This window comes from Protopterus annectens, chromosome 9.part0 (assembly GCF_019279795.1).
Source record: "Protopterus annectens isolate FY-2018-M chromosome 9.part0, PAN1.0, whole genome shotgun sequence".
NCBI classification, from domain to species: Eukaryota; Metazoa; Chordata; order Ceratodontiformes; family Protopteridae; genus Protopterus; species Protopterus annectens.
The window spans coordinates 992,896,779-992,917,289 of NC_056743.1; the positions used below are offsets into that span (position 1 = coordinate 992,896,779).

The window sequence follows — 20,511 nt, forward strand, 5'->3', positions numbered from 1 at the left end:
TGCGCATATAATGGAGGTATTTATGACATTTACAGCGATCATATTTGTGACTATAAATATTCCAGTATAGATTCACAGATTTTTGGAAGGGAAAATAAGGAATGCTTGCTCGGTGCATTTCAGATTGGAAAATGGAATATGTAGGTGTGTGGCCGATTCCGATAGGGATCCGAATTTATATGGTAGCAGTGTTCTCTGGAATTCTTTGGGCAAAAAGGGTGCAAGCTTTCTTCTGTAATATAAAATCGAATATTAACAGTGCCAGTGGTGCAACAAGCAGCACACACTTGCTTTTAGAGCAGAAGGCTGTGGGTTATTTCCCACATCAGGTAGATTGCTTTCTGACACTGCGATGTAGCATAATGGGGGTGCTGCACTCCCAAGTGAGTCATCCTTCGGATAAGACATTAAACCAAAGTCCCATCTGTTTGATTGGTGGTAGCTCAAATGCATGTAAAAGATCCCAGAGCACCTAGCCAAAAAAAAGAATAAGCGGTAGGAGCACACTTTGGAATGGTCATCCAATTGACTTTTCCTAAATTTAGGCAATGGTGTCCTCTTTTGGAGAGGATGTACTAAATCTGCATATGTTAACTGAGGCTGACTGAAAGGAAACAAGGTTTTTCTGTGATATGGATAGCATAAGCTGGAATCCATATTCTAGCTCAGAGTACCAGTGAAGTAGAATTTAATCCTGTTTAGAAGCAAGTCACCTGTAAGGCTATAAAAAGAAGTCATAGTACTTTGGTCAGTCAAGAATCTATGGCTGTTATAGTTGCTAGACAAAGATGGTGGGAGGTTTTCTGGCCCAATAAATTAGTTCATTGACTTTTGATTTGGTAACTTGAGCATTATGTTGGAAATTGTGTGAAGGATCTAACCAAACATCAAGATATGTGTACTGAGGAACTGTTCCTAAAACACAGTTTTGGTTAGAGGAGATGGAAGAGCTTTTGAGGGGTACACAAAAAAAGGGATGCTGGTCTTTTAATACGAGACTAGCTAGTTACCTCGAGTGGTCGGATCTTGTTCCGGTTGTTTTTGATAGCAGATGGGAAGACTGGGAGTTGTAAATGGCAACTTCATCTGTGTACAATATTAACTGTAGTGGGTGGGTGTCACTAGGGAGGTTGTTACAAAAAGGAGAAAAGTATGGGAGATAGAATGGCGCCTCCTGGGACTCCAGTGGTGATGTGGGTAGATGGTGAAGGTATAGATCCTATTTGCAATTTTGAAGTAGCTCCAAGAAAGGAAGTCTTTGAACCACAATCACCACCATCAACTGGATCAAAAGCTTTTGTTAGGTTAAAGATAATACCAGTGAAGTAGAATTTAATCCTGTTTAGAAGCAAGTCACCTGTAAGGCTATAAAAAGAAGTCATAGTATTTGGTCAGTCAAGAATCCATGCTTTTGTTGTGACTAGCCAACTGGTTGCAAGTTAATTTTTCAAGAATTTCCCCATAGCAGACATAATTGAGATGGGTCTGAAGTCATTAGCAGTGCTAGAGTTATGTTTCCATCATGAGGGCATGTAATTACTGGTGAAACATAAGCCGTAGAGGTGTGTTAAAGGGAGGAGAATGTGTTCTTTACACTGCAAGATAAACCAGGAATAGATGCCATATTTTTTCTGGGGGATGAATCTTTAGGAATTTTATCCAATGCATTGCCATGTCTTTGGTAGGAATTGCTCTGAAGTAGGAGTATCAGAGGTGATGTTGGGTGCCATGAAATAAGATGGAAGGTTAAACTTGCTAGAGGGAAGAGATGTGAACTTGTTAAAGTAATCGATGGGAGTGATATAACCTACTATATTGTTGGAGTCTATTTTAAATCCAGTGATTGTATAATATGAATGTCAGCTATAACAGCATAGAATGTAATTTATGGTGTACTGTACGCCTTGTATATTGTTGTACAATTTCTATATGTGGAGCTTTTCTTCCCAGGCCTCCGCTGAAAATGGGTCTTATCCCAGTCGGACTTTCCCGGTAAACAAATGTAAAATAAATAAAATAAACTGCCTTATTATGTTACTGACTAGGTTCCAAATTTCCTTTTGCTTGTACTTCATTGTCCTATAAAAAAAAAGTTTAGGGAGTTTGCTTTGTGAATCCTGGTAATATATATATATTTTTTTGCAAGACTCCACGGGAGGATGAACTGATCAGATTTGCCTTTAGGTAGGTAGGATTTTTCCAAGTAATGTCTCTCTAATAGGGCTTTCAGTCAAGGATGTAGTTAGGCATACTCGGTGTACTCAACCAAGTGCATTTTTTTCTAAGCATCTCTCAGAAACTTTATGGCTCAAAGAGCAGAGTATTTAGAACTGTCTAAACTACAGTCTGCTGTGCACAGCTATGCAAAACATGTTTACTTGTTAGGAATACACCTCTAAAATAGCATTTTCTATAATTGTATGTGGCAAAGGGTGAAAGTAATCCATCAGTTTTGAGGGACTGAGTACATTTTTTTTGAATATTTGGGTGGTGGGTGTGTAGTATGAGGTCAGAGTACAAAATATAAATTTCTGGTAGCACCCCTGCTTTGAGTCCCTTTATTATCTATCTGTTGCTGTGCAGTTTTAGAAGAAAAGTTATTCTGGGGAAGAATCTACCCTGAAATAAGAGTATGAAGTTGATTAGGGATGTGGCAACTTCCGAGGGGTTGCTGCAAGCCGGAAATCCATCTTACTGGATGTGTGAGAGTGTTTGTCACAGCTTCTGAATCTGCTGCTGGTTTTGACTATGTGGATTTTTAATGGGGTTATGATGGAGAAAGTGAATGAGGAATGAAGTTGGCAGAATGACAATGTTATTGATAAATGAGAGCTCATATTGGGCAGTGAGTCATTCCCTGTATGTATATTTGGCTGGCAAGTCTCATATTATCTAGGTCTGGCCGGGTTTGCTTAAGTCTTTAGTGTTTTATATATATATATATATATATATATATATATATATATATATATATATATATATATATATATATATATATATAGTTTTTTTTTTTGGGGGGGGGGGGTTAGGTAGGGTAAATGTTTAAGTCTCCAAGGATAACCTGGAGGATTGGGAGCTGCAATAGATGTAACAGCAGCAATAAGTGTAACAGTAGTTTTACTTGTCCCTTTAAATGGACATTTGTTACTTAGAATCATGCGAGGAGGTTGGTAAGAATATAAGCATGGATTTGGAGGAATTGAGGTAGAAGAGGAGAATAGCAGGCCAGAGCTATGAAATCTGCACATGCGTAGAAAGAATACCTGCCAAATGGCGCTATATTCCTAGCGACAAGAATATCCCACCATCAGGTATGATGACCTGTACAATTAATAATCTTGCAGTTGTGATGCCAATATATATGAATGATAACACCAGTACACTCTTACTATATGCAAAAAAATAGAGTCTGAATGTAAGCAAACTATATAGCATAACAATACATAAAAAACACAAGGGTAAAAAAACTGTCAGGTGTACTGCCAGGTTTATCCATTGTGTCCCTACAGTTGGCAAGAATAAAATTAACACCTTTGTGTGAAGAGTAACCACTGAAGTAAATGAAGTAAACTGCAGAAATACTGTGTAATAAAATACAAAATAGAGAGATAACTAGTGAGTACATGTTATACAAAACATAATAATGGCAGTTACAGTTAAGCAGTGTGTGAATGCGCAGAGTATTGGCAATAATCAAGTGGTAAATAACCAAGTACACAAAACACCATGCGACCCTCACCATAAAAGCTTTTCCTGTTAGACAGGCTGACGAACCATTAACTTCACGGTTTGCTCCTCAAGTTTCCAGTTTCTTGTACTCTTACCTCATGTGTATATGTCCGTACTGGCACACCAAATGCCCTTGCCAGTCCAAAGTCTGCAAGCTTTATGTCTCCATTGGCATTAATTAAAAGATTTTGGGGTTTGAGGTCCCGATGTAGTACTCTGTGCGAGTGGCAAAATGCCAGGCCCTGCAGCAGCTGGTACAAGTAACTCTGTGAAGAAAAGAAGTTCAAAACAGGAAAATCTCCAGACAATATTAGAGCTTCCACTTTATAAAAAACAGTTACAATTTTCCTACTTCATATACCACCACACCGGTGATAACTAAACCCTAATTTGACACTAGGACAAGCTGGCTACTGACCACCAGCATGTCTGATGCCACGTCCTTAAAGCTATCAGTTGTCAAGGTAAAGGAACTTTTGACCCCCCCCACACAACTGTACAAGTCTTAGCCAGGAAAACTGCACACAATGGAAGGTTCCAGGCATCACAACCGTGCTGCCATCCTTAAACTGTTTTCAAGCCCCCTTTGCTCCTATCTGGTTAATGTCCAAGAACACAAAAAGTGATCCCCACAGTGTTCTGGTCGCCATTTTTGTTGTCAAAAGTTGTCTGTACACTATCTGGAAATAGTCATAAAAGATAGTCTAGGGGGTCAATAAAAATACCCCACAACCCAGCTAGCCAAATCAGATACTGTGATATAATACAACAGAATTAGGAATATCTTAGCATTAAACAGTTGAACAAAACACAATGAAAAGCTTCAGCTTTCACTCATAAATGGCTTAGGACACTGGAGGGTGATTGCATTATCATAACCGAACCATACCCTAAGTTTAGGAATGTTCAGTTCTATCCCAAGTTTTGTGTTTATGAACACCTGTATCATATATGTGTTGAATGTACAGCTATTCGCCAATATAAATTTGCTTTGCTCATCAGAATACTTATACTGCAACTTTACTTGCGCTTTTGGCGACAGACTAAACCAAACTAGTTAAAAAATACCCGAGGGCAACTTAGATACTTGAGTAGTTACCTTACTTGCTTGGAACCCGAACAAAACAAACAAAAGTTAATGATCTTCTCCAACAGGAAATCCAGAGCAACCCCACCTCCTCTCTCCATCTTTTCAACAAATGGCACTATAATAGAACTAGTTAACCAAACAAAACTACTTGGTGTTACAACAGACAACAACCTAACATTCGATAAAAATATATCAGTCACAATTAAAAAAGTTCACATCAAACTTTGTGCACTATATAGGGAAAAACTTAACGCAACTCAAAACGCCAGACTATCCACAGCCAGATCCCACCTCCTATCTACTCTCAACTGTTCTCAAATTTTGACTAACCTGTGCATGTCTGATTTACATCTATTTGATTCCCGCTATAATAAAATAGGAAAATTTTGTTGCCAATATACCCAACAAGACCCATCATTGCCTTACTCTTCAAAAACTACACCGGCTTGAATTTCCCAAATTCTGTTATTGCGCAATCAACTCACCACTGCCTACTCTATTATTTATAGACCTGAAAATTGCCCTGTACTCTCCAACCTAGTGCAACTAAATACAAATCCCAGACCCTTAGATCATCTGATAAATTTATATTCACGGTAACAAAAGTCCCATAATTACTTTGATGACTCCATCTTCTCCTATAAAAGTAGCCAAATAGTGGAACCTAATACCACAGACTATCCTAAAAAACACAGATAGTCATAGCTTCAAACTCCTCCTAAAGGAATACCTTACTCAATAATGGCTATGCTCCTGTAATACTCCTGGCTAGTTTCTCATGCCATCAATCAAATGTTTCTTTTCTGCAGTCTTTTCCTGGTCTTACTTCTACCAAATGAAAATACCACAGTGGTTTATATTAGTTATGCATCTGTTGAGTTCATAATTACTGTCTATAGTAAGGCTTAAGAAATGTTTACATTCACTTTTTGTAAGTTATGATTGTAGGCAACTGTTAAACTTTTTGTATATTCTTTGTAAACCTCTGGAAAATTTTGCATTCTTTTTTGTACTACTGTTATGCAGCTTTTCTCCTGGGTCTCCACTGAAAACGGGCTACTTGCCCAGCCAGACACTACCCGGTTAACAAATGTAAAATAAATAAAATAAACTAAACTGGAGTACAGGACTCAAACCTGGACTTGCTGACTGATTAACAACAATAATCATACCACAAATACTAGGAGGGGATTATAAAAGTGCCATATCTGACCCTACCTTAACCAGTGGCATTGCGATCCCAGAGACAGTAGAGGCATCCATAAACTTCTTTAGGTCCTGATGGAGGAACTCAAAGACGAGGTAAAGTTTGTTTTCTGTGTGAATCACATCCAGTAACCTGAAAAATAAAACAAGACTTAGTAAAGGAAATGGAGCACAGGGATACGATCAATGGTGAAAACCACGGACTAAAGATCAAACAAGGAGAAACCTTAATTTTTTTCTATTTTTAACTACATAATTCAGACATGACTAACTGCAATGCAGGATTCTTACTCTAATTAGATGGATGTTGAAGAAACTAGAGCTCTGTTGCACTTGTGAAGTAAGGGCACCTACAGAAGTACACACCAGCGCATTGTTCGGTAACATGTGGAAATTAAAGGTGCATCATGGCTGATATTGGTAGCTAAATTATGCCCTGGAAAAAAGCAAACCAAGAGCTTTAAAAGAGGGGTCAAAACTCAGTTAGCAGTTTTCCCTTGGGTAGCTAGAATAAATAGATGCAAAGAACAGAACATGCAGCCTCGTGAAACAAAACATGAGAAGGTATCCAGTGACACAGCAATTCACAAAAAAAGTAGTTTAAATGATAATGGTGGGAGGGTTACCTTGAATTGCTTGTCAGAGAAAGCTCAGTCCCCTTAACTATTTACTGAAACACTGCAATCTAACTTCCAGCACTAAATAACAGATCTGTTAAGAAATGTAGGTCTTCGGTTACCAAACACAATTATATGCCACACGCATTAAGAGTACTTGGCTAGTAAAACTTTCAAACTGCCTTGCTTCCTCCTCTTCCCACCATGCATCGCTCTTCCTCTCTATCCAGTACTTCACTGCCACATGAAATCTTCAGCTGTAAAAGAAATTAGCTCAGGCTGTTAGTTTACAAAAAAATGATTAAACATTTCTTTTTCATCTGTTTGTTTCTCCCCAACAACTACAACATGAATGACATGTGCACCCCCCCCCCACACACACACACCATCACACCTTTTACCTATTTTGCCTGTAATCTCATACTTTTTAACCTCACTACATATTTCTCCTTGGGTATAGTGGGCCTTAGGCTTGTCCTGTTTGCAATGCCAAAGCCTCTGTTGAAGAAATGTGTCAGAAGTAGGGCAACATCCAACAGAAGGCATACAGTCTTATCTCTTAATATTATTTTAGTTCCCCCATCTGCACAAGTGTCAACTGTGCTGCCAAAGTGCAGTGCAGTGCAAGTAGCTCCAAAACTTTTGCTCAAGTAGGCCCTGTCAGACAGCCGCCTCCTGATCCCAAGCATGACCAATAGATATTATGATGCTGAAATGTCATCTTCAGTGAACGCTCCAGACCTGGCTAGGGGTAGTTATTCCAAAGGGGTAGGCCTTCCACACTGGCAACAGCTGTTTATAGACTCCAAGAGTACAAAACAGATACTGCAACATTCAAAAGAGGGGAACAGAATTCCTACCACCCTAATTCTAGAGCCAACTACTGTATCGCCAAGACCACGAGGCAGGTGGCCTCAGGACCATCTAGGCTCACATCTAAAGTTTCCATTATTCCTTCAGCTACAACTGAAAACAACAAGTTAGCTGAAGCCATGGTCAGGGCACAGGATACAAAAAATATGGCTTCTTCTCCTGTCCCCTCTCTCCAGGGGTGCTGAGAGAACTTCAATGGAAGACCAGGTGCTGTTCTTTTCCACAGTCTCATGCTCACCGATGGCCCTGTCATTTCCTTTTAAAGGATGGGTGCCAAAAGCCTCAGCACTTTTTTTGCACCCATATCAGGACCCAACAACTTTATCTCTAATAATGAGATAATCAGTGTCAATCTTTCTAGCACCATGCATGCTTCGTACATCTCAAAACTGCTGACTCTCCAAATAAGATGACATTACAAATGGGACTGTGGTCTTCAAATTATAACATTACTACACTAAATAGTTACTGCAGTCACATACACTCTTGACTAATGAACAAGGGCCTTGGCGTTGGCATACAAGTGCTTTCTGCTTCACTGTTTGCCCTGTGAGATTTCTTATTCGGGAGAATAATGCACCTTTTACAGATGAAAGTTTTTCTGCCTTCATATGATATATGATACACACCCACACATGTAAGCCATATAAGAGTTAAGTAAATATTTAATAGTGTGCAACTTCTTAGCGACATTCTCTTTACATGTCCAAGGAGCTTATTTATACAAGGTAGAAAAGGTGAAGTGTATGCAAATGGCAATATGCATGCATGTATATCTTGCATAAAATGCACACACAAACACACACATACGTATACACACACACCCGAGAAACACTTTTCAGTTTAGCCTGCACAACAGCAAACATGGAACTTCTCTTATCTGGCATGTTTTTCTTTAATTTTATATTGTGCTTCTTTAGCCTAAGTTACACACAGTAAGAAGCAGGGTTCATTTTAGGCTTACGTAAAATGCACAGCAGAATAGAATACCATTTTATTCTTGACCAGAAAATAGCTGGGAGAAGCTACTGTAAGTTCTTTGTAACAGACAGCAGCATGGAACTGAAAACATTGTAAGAAAGAAGGAGCATGCAATGAACTCAAACACAAAAGTAACATATAATATCACCCGCCAATTGTATCAAAGATCAAATAAACTTCAGAGAATAAGAAATACAAGATTCTAAGAGGAAATTGCTTATGAACTTAACTCACTTTTCAGCAAGATTTGCTCATTCAGTTTAATGGGTATGTGCAAAGAATATTCTTTACACGAGGAGCCATTCACCACATTGTACTATGCATCCAATAGGCCGATATAATCAACTTCACAAAACCAAATGTCGAGCAAGACAATTTATATTACCTATTCAATTAAGTGGACTCAGATATTCAAATTTTACTGAAACTTGAGTACATAAAATGCCTTCCCCAAATCCATTATCTGCTCACCAGACATGGTAGGTGGGACCCACATTTTCATTGTGCTGCTATCCAGCTTCAGTAAATTAGCAGTCTACTTACTTATCATCTCTAACTGTAATGTTCCCCCAGCCCAGTGCAACTCACTTTACAATATTAGGATGGCTGAGTTCCTTCAGGAGGGATATTTCACGGATTGCTGTACTTGGAACTCCTTCAGTTTCCCTGCAAAAATAGAGAAGAACCATTTATGAGTTGAAGGGATTACTCCATAACCATATTACAAAGAAAAGACTATAACACAGAGCAAGCGCACACGATATGCAGACACAAGGGCAAAACGGAGAAGCACACTGTATTAACTGGCTTAGTTTTTATAAAAATCCAGTCTTCATTCACTTCTCGAAAAGGAAGAAGGCAGGTGAATACTTTTCATCCTGGTTGTTCACAATGTGGCATAGAGGTTTTGGCCCAGACTACACTCAGATGACCAGGGTTTGACAGATGACTCACAAGCTTTCCTCACTCTAGAGAATGCAAACATCTGTGTTGTCACGGAGATATTAGAGCCGCAGAGAGAGCACACCAACAGTGCAAATCTAGAATGCCTTCCACACATTCAGACCAGCTACTACACAGACAGGGACTAAAGATAGAGGTGTCTCAATTTACCTCAGAAATAAATATATCTTAAGGCTGGTCAAACAGAACAATGCACTTGAGCTTCACCGTGTTTAAATCACCAAAGGCAAAATCCCACACCATTTCTTGCAAGCTTTAGGTCCCCCTGCAAGACCCAAGAAGCCCACATGTATTTAAACTTCTTAGAAATATTCACCATCAAACCAAATATATCCGTGGGTGACATTATCCCACAATTAACTGGGAATCACAAATGACACCAAACGTATAGACCTAGAAATTCCTGACTTTTTTTTTTTAAACACAAAACTCCCTGGACCAGATTGGCAATACACTAACCAGGGGTGCAAACATACTGGACCTGGTCATCAATAATATGGGACAGTGCTGCACATCCCCTAGTGCAAGTCTTTAGTAAGGTCAAACCACAAAATAGTCGCCTTTGAAGTAAAAATAAATCCAGGAACCCCAGCTAACTCTACAAAATTCAGGAACTATTCTAAGGCTAACCCTACGATTAAGCAATAACCTAGCAAAATGTCAAGCCACACAAACCCGGAAAACACTGCTGCCTACATAGAACTGTTCATAAAAACAGTACACAAGCATGTTAATAGCTGCATAGAGGCAGCTGTACCCCCCCAGGAAGTAGTACAGAACTAACTCAAAACACAAGCCACCCAGGTGGAATCACATCATCAATAGGCTGTATAACGGAAGAAAATCATGGCAGAAATTAGGAGGTGCAGCACCCAAGCAGGATAAAAGCACTCTCCTCAAACTAAACAAACAAGTCAGAGAACAAAGTCTACCAATGCCAAACTTGATGTAAATTTGGCCTCCCAAGGCAACGACAACCACAAGGAATTCTTTAATTATGTCTGCAACATCAAAGGCAATGCATAATTGTGAGCAGAGCTCATTGTTAATGAGGTCACCTATACTGAGTCAGAAAATGTAGCAAACCTACTGTTCAACAAATTCAGCTGAAACTTTTCCCTTCACTCCCCCTCAACCTTCCCTCAGGAAATGCCATCATATATACCTCCCCCTGCTATCACTAGGGAACAGATCCTTAATGCTTTCTCTACGGTCAAGAACACTGCATCAGTGGGCCCAGGCAATATACCAGGATCGCTTCTAAACAGCCTGAGACATACAGTCATGTAAAATCTTACCACAGCAGTAGATGTCTTTCTCTTCACTTTTGCAGTATTTATTATAGAAGGGGTGTCTCACCCTGGGCAGTCCAACGCTCAGCCCGTAAAGAACAGCCTAAAAGAGATAATGTGTTTGTGCCAAATGTCACACATCCATGCTTCACACACAGAATGCTGGACATAAAAGGGATGTACGGATGCAACTACCTAGAACTGAATTGCCCCAGAAGAGAACAGTTGCCATATGATAAAGGAGTCCATGCACATCCAAGAATAAAGAAGAGGGATTGAATACTGCAACAGTAAAGAGAGGGACGTACTGTTATGGTAAGATTTTACACAACTACATTATGTCCTTTTATCTCAATGTTACAGTATCCATTATAGAAAAAAAAAAGGAGTAAAAAAGCTCAGGAAACTGAATGGGAGGTGGAAAGCCGAGAAGCACTTCAACAAACGCACATAAAATGGTTTCAGCAAAACCGTCGCTGGCCCTAAATACCATATCCAACTTATAATGCTTAGTAAAGGTATACACCAAAGACCAAGTAGCAGCTTCAAGGATGGAATTGGTCTCCAACCCCTTGAAGAAGGCACCAGAAGAGGCAACAGTCTTAGTGGAATGAGCTCTAATAGAAGCAAACAGAGAATTGTAAACAGGGAATTGCAGTGAAATGAACAGAAAGAAATTACCTTAGATATCCTGGAGGATATGCTTTGCTCAAACAGCCAAACCGAAAGACCTGGGATGAAAGGAAGCAAAAAGCTGATCAGACTTATGAACAGTCCTAGTTTTATTCAAATAGTACTTGAGCAGTTTGTGCAAATCCAAGGTATGCAGGACCCTCTCCCTAAGGAGAAGGGAAAAAGGAAGGGAACTGTACCGAATGATTCAAGGACAACTCATGTACTACATTGGACATAAAAGGATTAGTACGAAGGGACACCCTGTCCCTGTGAAAGAAAGAAAAAGAGGAACAAGAGCCTGGAGCTCAGAAACCCTCCAAGCAGAAGTAAGAGCCAGCAACAAAACAGTATTCCAGGTACAATGTTGCAAAGAATCAGGCTCAAATGAAGCCCAAGCCAATTTTTCCAAAACAAAATTAAGGTCCCAAGGAGGAGGAATAGGTTTATTTGGAGGCCTAATATGTAGGATGCCTTTAAAAAGTTGTTTAACCTCAAAGGATTCAAGGGCAGACAAGCAGAAATGGCTGACAAATGGGCCGTCATAGAAGAATAGGCCAAGCCAGAATGGAGCAATTGACAGACAGGAGAGGACCAGAGGGACCCCCGCTGAAAAAGGGCAATTGCACTACACTGAAAATATTTTCCATTTTGACATACAAGATTTTCTGGTTGAGGATTTCCTTCCCTCCTGTAAAACCAGGATTTCCTTACCTTCTGTAAAACCCTGAGCAAGTCCTCAGAAAAGAGGTGCCGGAAAAGGATCAAAACCCTACTACCCACAATGTCAGTTGCACAGTGGACAAGTGGCGATGGATGAGAGACCCCTTGCACTGTGTGAGGAGATCCAACTGTTGAGGTAACTTGTGATGATTGCCCCTGGCCAGATGCACCAAGAGGAGGAACTAGTGCTATCTCGGCCAAAAGGGAGTCACTAGCAAGATTTTTGGGGAATCCAGCTGAATCTTCTGAAGGATTCTTAGATGTAGAAGAAGGGGAGGGAAAGCATAAAGAAGCCTCCACTTCTAAGGAAATGAAAGGGCATCTATCTTCCACACCAGATGGCAAGCCACTCTGGAACAGAAGAGAGGAAGCTGCCTGTTCAGAGGGGAGGCAAAAAGATCGACCTGAGGAATACTCCACCAATGGACAATGTCCAGAAACATGCATCAGTGAAGCATCCATTCATGAGCCCGTGTTTTGGAACTGCTCAGACAGTCTGCCACAAGATTGTGCTCCGAGGGAATGTATACTGCCTTAAGAGTTAACCGATAACGGACAGCCACATCCCAAAGCTGAAGCACCATCCTGCAGAGGATGCAAGAGTTCATGCCCCCTGCTTTATGACATACCACATCACTGTAGTGTTGTCTGTGCACACCTTTAAGGGGCCTGGAGTGAACATGGGGTGAAAAGCCTGAATGGCCAGAATCTGAGCTCACATCTCTTTGATGTTAATATGGTCTGACTTCTGATGGGAGGCCAAAGACCCTGAACCTTCAGGTAACCAAGAGATCCCCCAACCCTTGGTCTTTGGCATTAGTGAACAGCTCTTGAGAAGGGACTGGAAGCTGAAAGGGCTGGCTTGGGTTGAAAGTAAGCTGTCAAATCCAGCACCCAAATTCCCTCTTAAGACAGGGAAGGAAAGGTTCACTGAAATTCAGACGGTGATGATGCTGCAACCAAACTGAATTGAGGTACCACTGAAGCTTTTCCATATGCAGTCTGGCAAAAGGAAGTATCGGAATAGAAGAGGCTATGAATCCCAGGGACCGAAGAAACTCCCTGGCTGGCATGGCAGTCAAGAGGAGGAAGAGACTGAAAGAAAGCTGTCAACGACAATATCTTTGGAGGCAGAAGAGAGGCCAACATCAGCACAGTCTGAATCTTGCATCCCATATATACATGATCCTGTGAGGGAGTCAGGATGGACTTCAGAAGTTGGCAGTAAACCCCAGACTTTGAAGAAGAGAAATGGAGAACTGCAAATCCTGCAACAATCAACTGGGAGAAGGCACCTGAAGCAACAGGTCATCTAGATAAGGAAAAATCTGAATGCCTTGGAGCCTGTAAAAGGCAATCACAGGAACTAGACATTTTGTGAATGCCTTGGAGCCTGTAAAAGGCAATCACAGGAGCTAGACATTTTGTGAATACCCTTGGGGCAATAGAGAGGCCAAAGGGCAAAGCAGGGAACTGAAAATGAGAGGAAGACACACACAAATGTAAAAACTTCCTGAAGAGAGGATGAATAGGAATATGAAGGTAAGCATCTTTCATATCAAAGGACACCAGAAAAGCCTGGGGTAATAAAAGGGGAAACAGAGTTTGAAGAGTATGCATCCAAAAAGAACGGATCTTGAGAAAGGTGTTGAGCCAGGAGAGATCCAAAATAGGTCTCAAAGTGCCCCCCTTTCGAAGAACCAGGAATATCCTGGAATTAAAAAACTTTCCCACTTGGGAAGGGGGGGACAGCTTGAATGGTTGGTTCAACAGAGACCCTAGAACCTCTGGGAAATGAGGAAGTTGCTCTAGAGCAGGAAGAGATTTCCATACCATGAAGTAACCCTGACAGATGCTAAAAAAAAAAACAAGAGTCTGAAGTGATGGGATGCGAGTTTTGAAGACAAAGGGAGAGACAAAGGGACAAAGGAACCTGGTCTAAAGGTGGGGGGTGCAAATTGTCAAAGAGAAGCAGCCTTATCAGTTAAAGGAAGCTTCTAGACCAGAGAAATCTAAGAAGCTTTAGCAGAGGGGACCTTGCCTGTATCCCCCCTTCCTACCCTTAGAGGCTTGGAATGGTTGCCTGTGAACAAAAGCAGGCTTAGAAGGATAATTCCTCTGGAACTTAGGGATAAGAGAAACAAAAATAAAAGTTTAAGGTCTTGCAAGGCTTTGCCCTTCTCAGAGACAAACGTGTCAGCAGCAGCAGTCCCCAAAAGATGTGTATTATCCAAAGGAGCACCACCTACTTAGTCTTAATGTCCCCAGGAAGAGACTCAGTGCATTTTGTGTCTGGGGGTGGCCCACTTATCCACTAGCTGCCAGATATGTGCAGCGTTTAACCCCCGGGCCATCAGGGATAGGAAGAACACGTTGATCCTGGCGGGCTTGTTACCGCAGGACACTTCTTCCTCTCCCTCTAAGGCACAGGCTGCTACTGCAGCCCCTGTACCTTTAGGTCCCCCGACTCTGCCTGCGACTCAACCTCCCTCTGCTGCGCAGAGTTCAGGAGACTAGTCTGCCTCTTCAAGAGAGAAGAGGCATAAGGAAAAAGATAGGGAGAAGCACAAGAGTCGTAAATGTTGGGCTGACACTCATCCCTCAGCCCCGCCATCTAAAGTCTCTAGTCCCTCCACGAGGGCCTCCGGATCCTCTCCCTCTCGGCTCCGTTCGCCTTGTTTCTCGCCGGAGGAGTACCGGTCTCCCTCGAGGTCGAGGGGGCCCTCCCGGCCCACCTCTACATCTTCTAGGTCTACGAGAAGCCTGACCGACACAGACATGGATCAGATGATGCGTCGATTTCTGCAGACTCAGATGCAGATGGGTGTGCTCCTGCCTCCCCCCCCTCGGGGGGGGGGGGTGCAGTCCCCCTTTTTGCTCCGATCACTCCTTCTCCAACCCGTTTTCGGGTTTTGGAGTCATAGGATCCGGCGATTTGTCGGCGCCGATAGCTCCGGTAGCTTTGATGCCGAATGTACCCTCAAGCTTGTCGGATCCTAGCTCTCGAGGCCGAGAGCCGAGCATCGGATCCATAGGTGTTGGTGTGTCTTCGGCGCCCTTCAGGTCGGAGCACACTTCCCTCTCTGATCCGACCGCTTCGGCTCAGACACCGATCCCTGCTTTGGAGCAGAGGAGACTGCTTTCGGAGCCCGAGGAAAGCGGCTCGCCCTCGGCTTTTGAGGTAGTGGAGAGGGTTCTGTCGAGGTCTTCCAGATCCCCGGTCTGGGCGTCTGATCCTCCTGTCCCCCCTATGCATTTGGGTCTATCCTCCATCATCCGACCACTGGGACAGCCTGCTCAAACCCTCCAGTTAGTTCCCTTAGAGGAACAGGACCCCGTAGGTGAGCCCTCCTCGGATAGTCCCACCGAGGAGGTTCCTCGCAAATGGAAGTGTAAAAGGAGGCACCTGGACTCCCCCGAGTCCCTCACAACAGACACGGATTTGGATGAAGGGGAAGGTTCCCCAAGGTCACCCCCTGAGGATGTCTCCTTTGGAGACATCATGGAAATGTTGCAAATTAGAGGGGGTGGTCTGCCCAAAAACCTTCCTCGGACGAGTCCGTGTTTCTGGAGGCGTTTGAGGCAGGCCCGTCTACCTCCTAGGTGTCCCCTCCGGCCGACCCCCTGGTAGACTTAATTACTACCAGGGCGTGGAAGGAGCCCGACACCGTGGAGCCAATTCCAAGACGGCCAGACAAAATTCTTAGCCCTCCCTCTGATAGGCAGGCCTGGTCTAAGGGTTCACCTGTGGATGCCATGTTGGTGGCGGCTGCCACGAAGAAGGAACTCGCGCAGGAGAGTTCCTCTGTCCACCCTCCGGATAAGGAATCTCGGGCGTTGGACTGCATTGGGAAGCAGATGTTTGCTTCAGCTACCTTCTCTGTAAGGTCACTGAACTACATGGCACACATTATCAGGCTACAGCGAGACCTAATAAAGGAATACGCTACAGCTCCCCCGGAGTCCATGACGGTCGAGGATAAGACTTTCTCGACTCGTATGGCCACTCTGAAGTCTATCTCGAACACGTCTATGCAGCTACTCTCCCATGCTACGGAGGGAGCTGCTAGAGCTAACGGAGCCGGGGTCGTCTTGCGGCATCACGCCTGGCTCTGCCTTTGCGATTTCACGGAACCCGTTAAAGCGTCCTTCGCGAATGCGCCCTTTGACTGTTCTTCGCTCTTTGGCAAGACCGTACGCGAGACGCTGGTCCAAAGTGTGAAGGACGGGAAGACGCGGTCTGCCGGAGTCCGCTTCTCTAATCCCAAACGATCCTTTTCGAGGAATCAGAGGGGACACAAGATGATGTGGTTCTGGAAGTCTCAGCAGTCCCACCCAGCTTCGGACTCCTTGTCCTTCAGCGGCAGAGGAGGACAAGGTGGACGCTTGCCCAGATGAAGAGGGGGTCCGCGTAATTTCGGGTCTAGAGAACCGTTCTCGGACAGACCCGCACAACAGCCCTGAGGGCTTACCCGACTGTCCCTCTCTGGAGGCAGTCGGGGGGGGGGGGCGTTTGTCGGAGCACCTACTAAATCGGGAGTCCATCACGACGGATCGATGGGTGCTCCGAATCATATCCGGAGGTTATTCCATCCCCTTCCTAAATCTTCCCCCTCCATGAAGCGCCTCCCCGATGTCCCACCAGATTAAAGGGAGGTGGCAGCTTCAGAAATTTTGAAGCTGCTAGAAAAAAGAGCCATCCAGCGCGTCCCCCCAGACCATTTTGGATTGGGCTATTACTCCACGTTCTTTTTGGTGCCAAAAAAGACGGGGGACTTAAGACCGATTCTAGATCTCTCTTCCCTGAACCTGTTCATTCCCAAACAGAAATTCCGGATGGTCACTCTTCAATCAATTCTCCTCTTCCTTCGGGAGAACGACTGGATGTGCTCCATAGACCTCAAGGATGCGTACTACCACATTTTGATGGACAGACGATCCAGGAGTTCTCTCTGCTTCTGGCTGGGAGCCAGTCATTATCAATTCAGGGTTCTTCCTTTCGGCCTCACCTCAGCCCTCAGGGTGTTCACCAAAGTCATGGCAGTGGTTGCAGCCCACCTGAGACTCCAGGGCATTCAGGTCTTTCCATACCTGGACGACTGGCTCCTCACCACCTCCAGCAAGCATCAACTGTGTGTTGCCAGGGATTATGCTCTAATTCTTGCCCAGAGTTTGGGCATTTATGTAAACCTTCAAAAGTCCTTTCTTCATCCTGTGCAGGTTCTGGAATTTATAGGGGCCAAATTGGACACTCGCCTCTCTCGGGCCCTACTAACTCCGGACAGGGTGAACAGTTTGTCTTGTCAGGTATTAGCCCTCCTTCAAAACCCGGCTCCTTCAGCACCCGGCTCCTTCAGCAGGGTTAGTCCTGAGAGCACTAGGGTCTATGGCGGCGGCAATCAGTCTGTCTACACGCACGTCTACGAATGAGGATTCTGCAATGGACTCTTCAAAGTCCAATGGTAAATGTTGCGACATCCGTTGAACACCCCTATTCCCCTGAGCAGGGCTTGCAGGGACTCCCTCCTCTGATGGCTTCGCTCACGGGAGCTGCAAGAAGGGAGACCCTTCGTAATGCCCCTGCCCCAAGCCACCAGAGGAGGGAGTCCCTGCATTGTTCGGGCAGAACCGTTCAAGGCACGCGGACCCCCTTAGAGACCGCTTTGCATATCAATGTCCTAGAGATGAGGGCGGTGCTTCTGGCGTTGCAAGCTCTCCACGGCCTTCTTCCTCTAGGGACTATTGCGGTTCAAACAGACAACATGGCAGTAGTCTGGTACATAAACAGGGAGGAACCAGATCTTATTCCCTTTGTCGAGAGGCTATGAGAGTTTGGGAGTGGGCGATATCCACCAACCGCTTTCTGGTAGCAACGCACATTCCGGGTCGGTCCAACATTCTGGCGGACAAACTGAGTCGTGTGATCCTCCTCAAATGGGGTCTACCTTGCTACGATCTTTTCGCTTCTCCGTCAAACACAAAGTGCAACGAGTTTTTCGCAATATTTCCCCCACCAGGGGAGAGCCCCAGAGACACTCTGGTTCATGCTTGGCCACCCGGTCTCCTCTATGCTTATCCCCACCCCTCCTCTTATGATGAAGTTCATTCAGAAAGCACGTCGGTAGGGGAGCAGAATTATCCTCATAGCCCCATTCTGGCCTCGCCAGATCTGGTTCCCATATCTGCGGTCTCACAGTGTAGTTCCCTCCATGGCTCTTCGATCCCATTCCGGATCTGATTTCGCATCCTACGGGATTGCAACTTCCGAACCTGGTAAACCTCAAGCTCGCGGCTTGGTTGATCCAGTTCCACTGATGGCAAGGACTCCCGGCATCTCATCACCAGTGAAGGCCATTCTGGTAGCGGCTCACAAGCCTGCTACCAGAAAAATTTACAGCAGTAAATGGAAGCGTTTTTCTATCTGGGCTAAGGACAAGGGCTTAGATCCCTTTACTGTCCCTATTCAGATGGTTCTTGATTTTCTGTCACATTTTCCATCAAGGAGCTAGTGCATCTACAGTTAAAGTACAATTGGCAGCCATTTCCCATTTTCATGTGGGAGATGGACTAGGATCTTTAGCTTCTGCGAAGATATGCAAAACCTTCTTGAAAGGCATTTCTCTATTGAAACCACCAGTTAAAACTGCGGTCCCACCATGGGACGTAACTCTGGTTTTACAAGCATTGACGAGCCAACCTTTTGAGCCTGCCGCCTCAGTTCCATTAAAGTTCTTATCATGGAAAACAGCCTTTCTAGTTGCTATTACTTCAGCCAGGAGAGTTTCGGAACTTCAAGCCCTTTGCATGAATCCCCCTTATCTGATTTTTCATAAGGATAGAGAGTCTCTCAGGACCAACCCTTCCAAAGGTGGCTTCAGAGTCAAATATTAATCAGTCGATTAATTTACGTGTTCTTTCCCAACTTTCAGAACAAAGGGTAATACAAATTACACAAGTTGGATGTACAGACAACTACGTTTTTACTTGCACAGGACGAAGGATACTCGCAAGGCTGATCAGTTGTTTGTGTCCTTTGCCAAATCTGCTATGGGTAGAGCTGTTACCAAAGTTACCTTAGCAAATTGGATTTCACAGTGCATCATTCATGCGTATGTATCCTCAGGTAAACCTGCTCCTATCTGAGTCCATGCCCACTCAACCCGATCCATAGCCACATCAGCAGCCTTCTGGTCCAGGGTTCCTCTGGACGACATATGTTCAAGCAGCTACTTGGTCCTCTTCCCATACATTCATTTCTCATCATAAATTGGATACGATATCCAGGAGTAGGGCTTCCTTTGGCTCAGGTGCTCGAATATCCTTCCTTAAAGGCCGCCCAAGGTTTTAGGTAGCTGGGGACTCTGTCCCACAGGTTGCAGAGCAAATGAAGTAAATACTTCAGATAAAGAAGTTATATACTCACCATAACGTTCCATCTGAGTAGGTACTTAATTTGTCTGCAATCGACCCCCCCCTCCATGCCCCCTAACCATTATCGCGATTCCTGATCATGATTGTGATTATTTCATGAGTTTAGGCTTTATTTGGTCCTCTGTCGAGGGTATTAGTTGTTGGATTAAGCAAACTATCTGAGGAAAGGCAGCATGTAGTGGGGGATTGTGGGTAAAGGGGAGGAGGTAGGAGCTCAGATCTTTTAGCTAGTAAAGCTGCCGGCTCGGATCCGATACCCACAGGTTGCAGACACAAATGAAGTACCTACTCAGATGGAACGTTATGGTGAGTACATAAATTCTATATTCTTGGGTGCTAGACATCATTTCTGAAGAGTCCCCTTCTTTCTTTCAGGGGAATTGCCATTGCCCTCCATCTCACAGCTTCTTCTTCCTTCTATTCTCCATCAGATGTTGACACAGGAAGTCTGTGCCCTTCACTAAAAGAGGTAAAGACTTGTATTCAAGAATGTTCCTGGTGCCAAAACTAGAAGCCCTAGACAACCGCACCCTCAGACTCAAAAAACATATTTATTAAATCATGGTTTGGTGTTTCCTACATTTTAACAGCACTCTGGGACTAGAGCTTTTTAGATATTTTTATATGCAATTTCTGACTCTGACCACATGGGGGCTGGCATTTTGAAATAATTCAGACGGTTTACTCTGCCTCTAAGTATCCCAGAATGCATTGTTTGTCTCCAAAAAATTGCATCAGATCTGCCACGTTTTCCCTGAAGCTGCTGTCACTTCATTGACTTAACAGGCATTCACTGCTGTCTTAAAGTCCCCTACTTTTGGTTAAAATGTTATCCTTTTTCAATGACTACTTCAAAACACAAGCAGTGCAAATGCTACAGAACAGAACTGAAAAGTGCAATTTATTGCTTTTGTTTCTTAGAAATGCTAACTTG

At 43.7% G+C, this 20,511-nt stretch overlaps 2 protein-coding genes across 2 annotated transcripts in view; one reads left to right on the forward strand and one right to left on the reverse strand.

Moving 5' to 3' along the window:
* The window catches only part of PMEL (premelanosome protein), a 706,375-nt gene that overhangs the window by 311,853 nt on the left and 374,011 nt on the right, over positions 1-20,511 (forward strand). The gene's annotated exons all lie outside the window — the stretch shown is intronic.
* The window catches only part of CDK2 (cyclin dependent kinase 2), a 206,514-nt gene that overhangs the window by 158,964 nt on the left and 27,039 nt on the right, over positions 1-20,511 (reverse strand). Inside the window, exons 2-4 of the mRNA XM_044083766.1 lie at positions 9,085-9,162; positions 6,038-6,158; positions 3,825-3,995 (exon numbers count right to left, since the gene is read on the reverse strand). Of these exons, the coding sequence (XP_043939701.1) occupies positions 3,825-3,995; positions 6,038-6,158; positions 9,085-9,162 (370 nt within the window). The remainder of the gene's footprint in view (positions 1-3,824; positions 3,996-6,037; positions 6,159-9,084; positions 9,163-20,511) is intronic.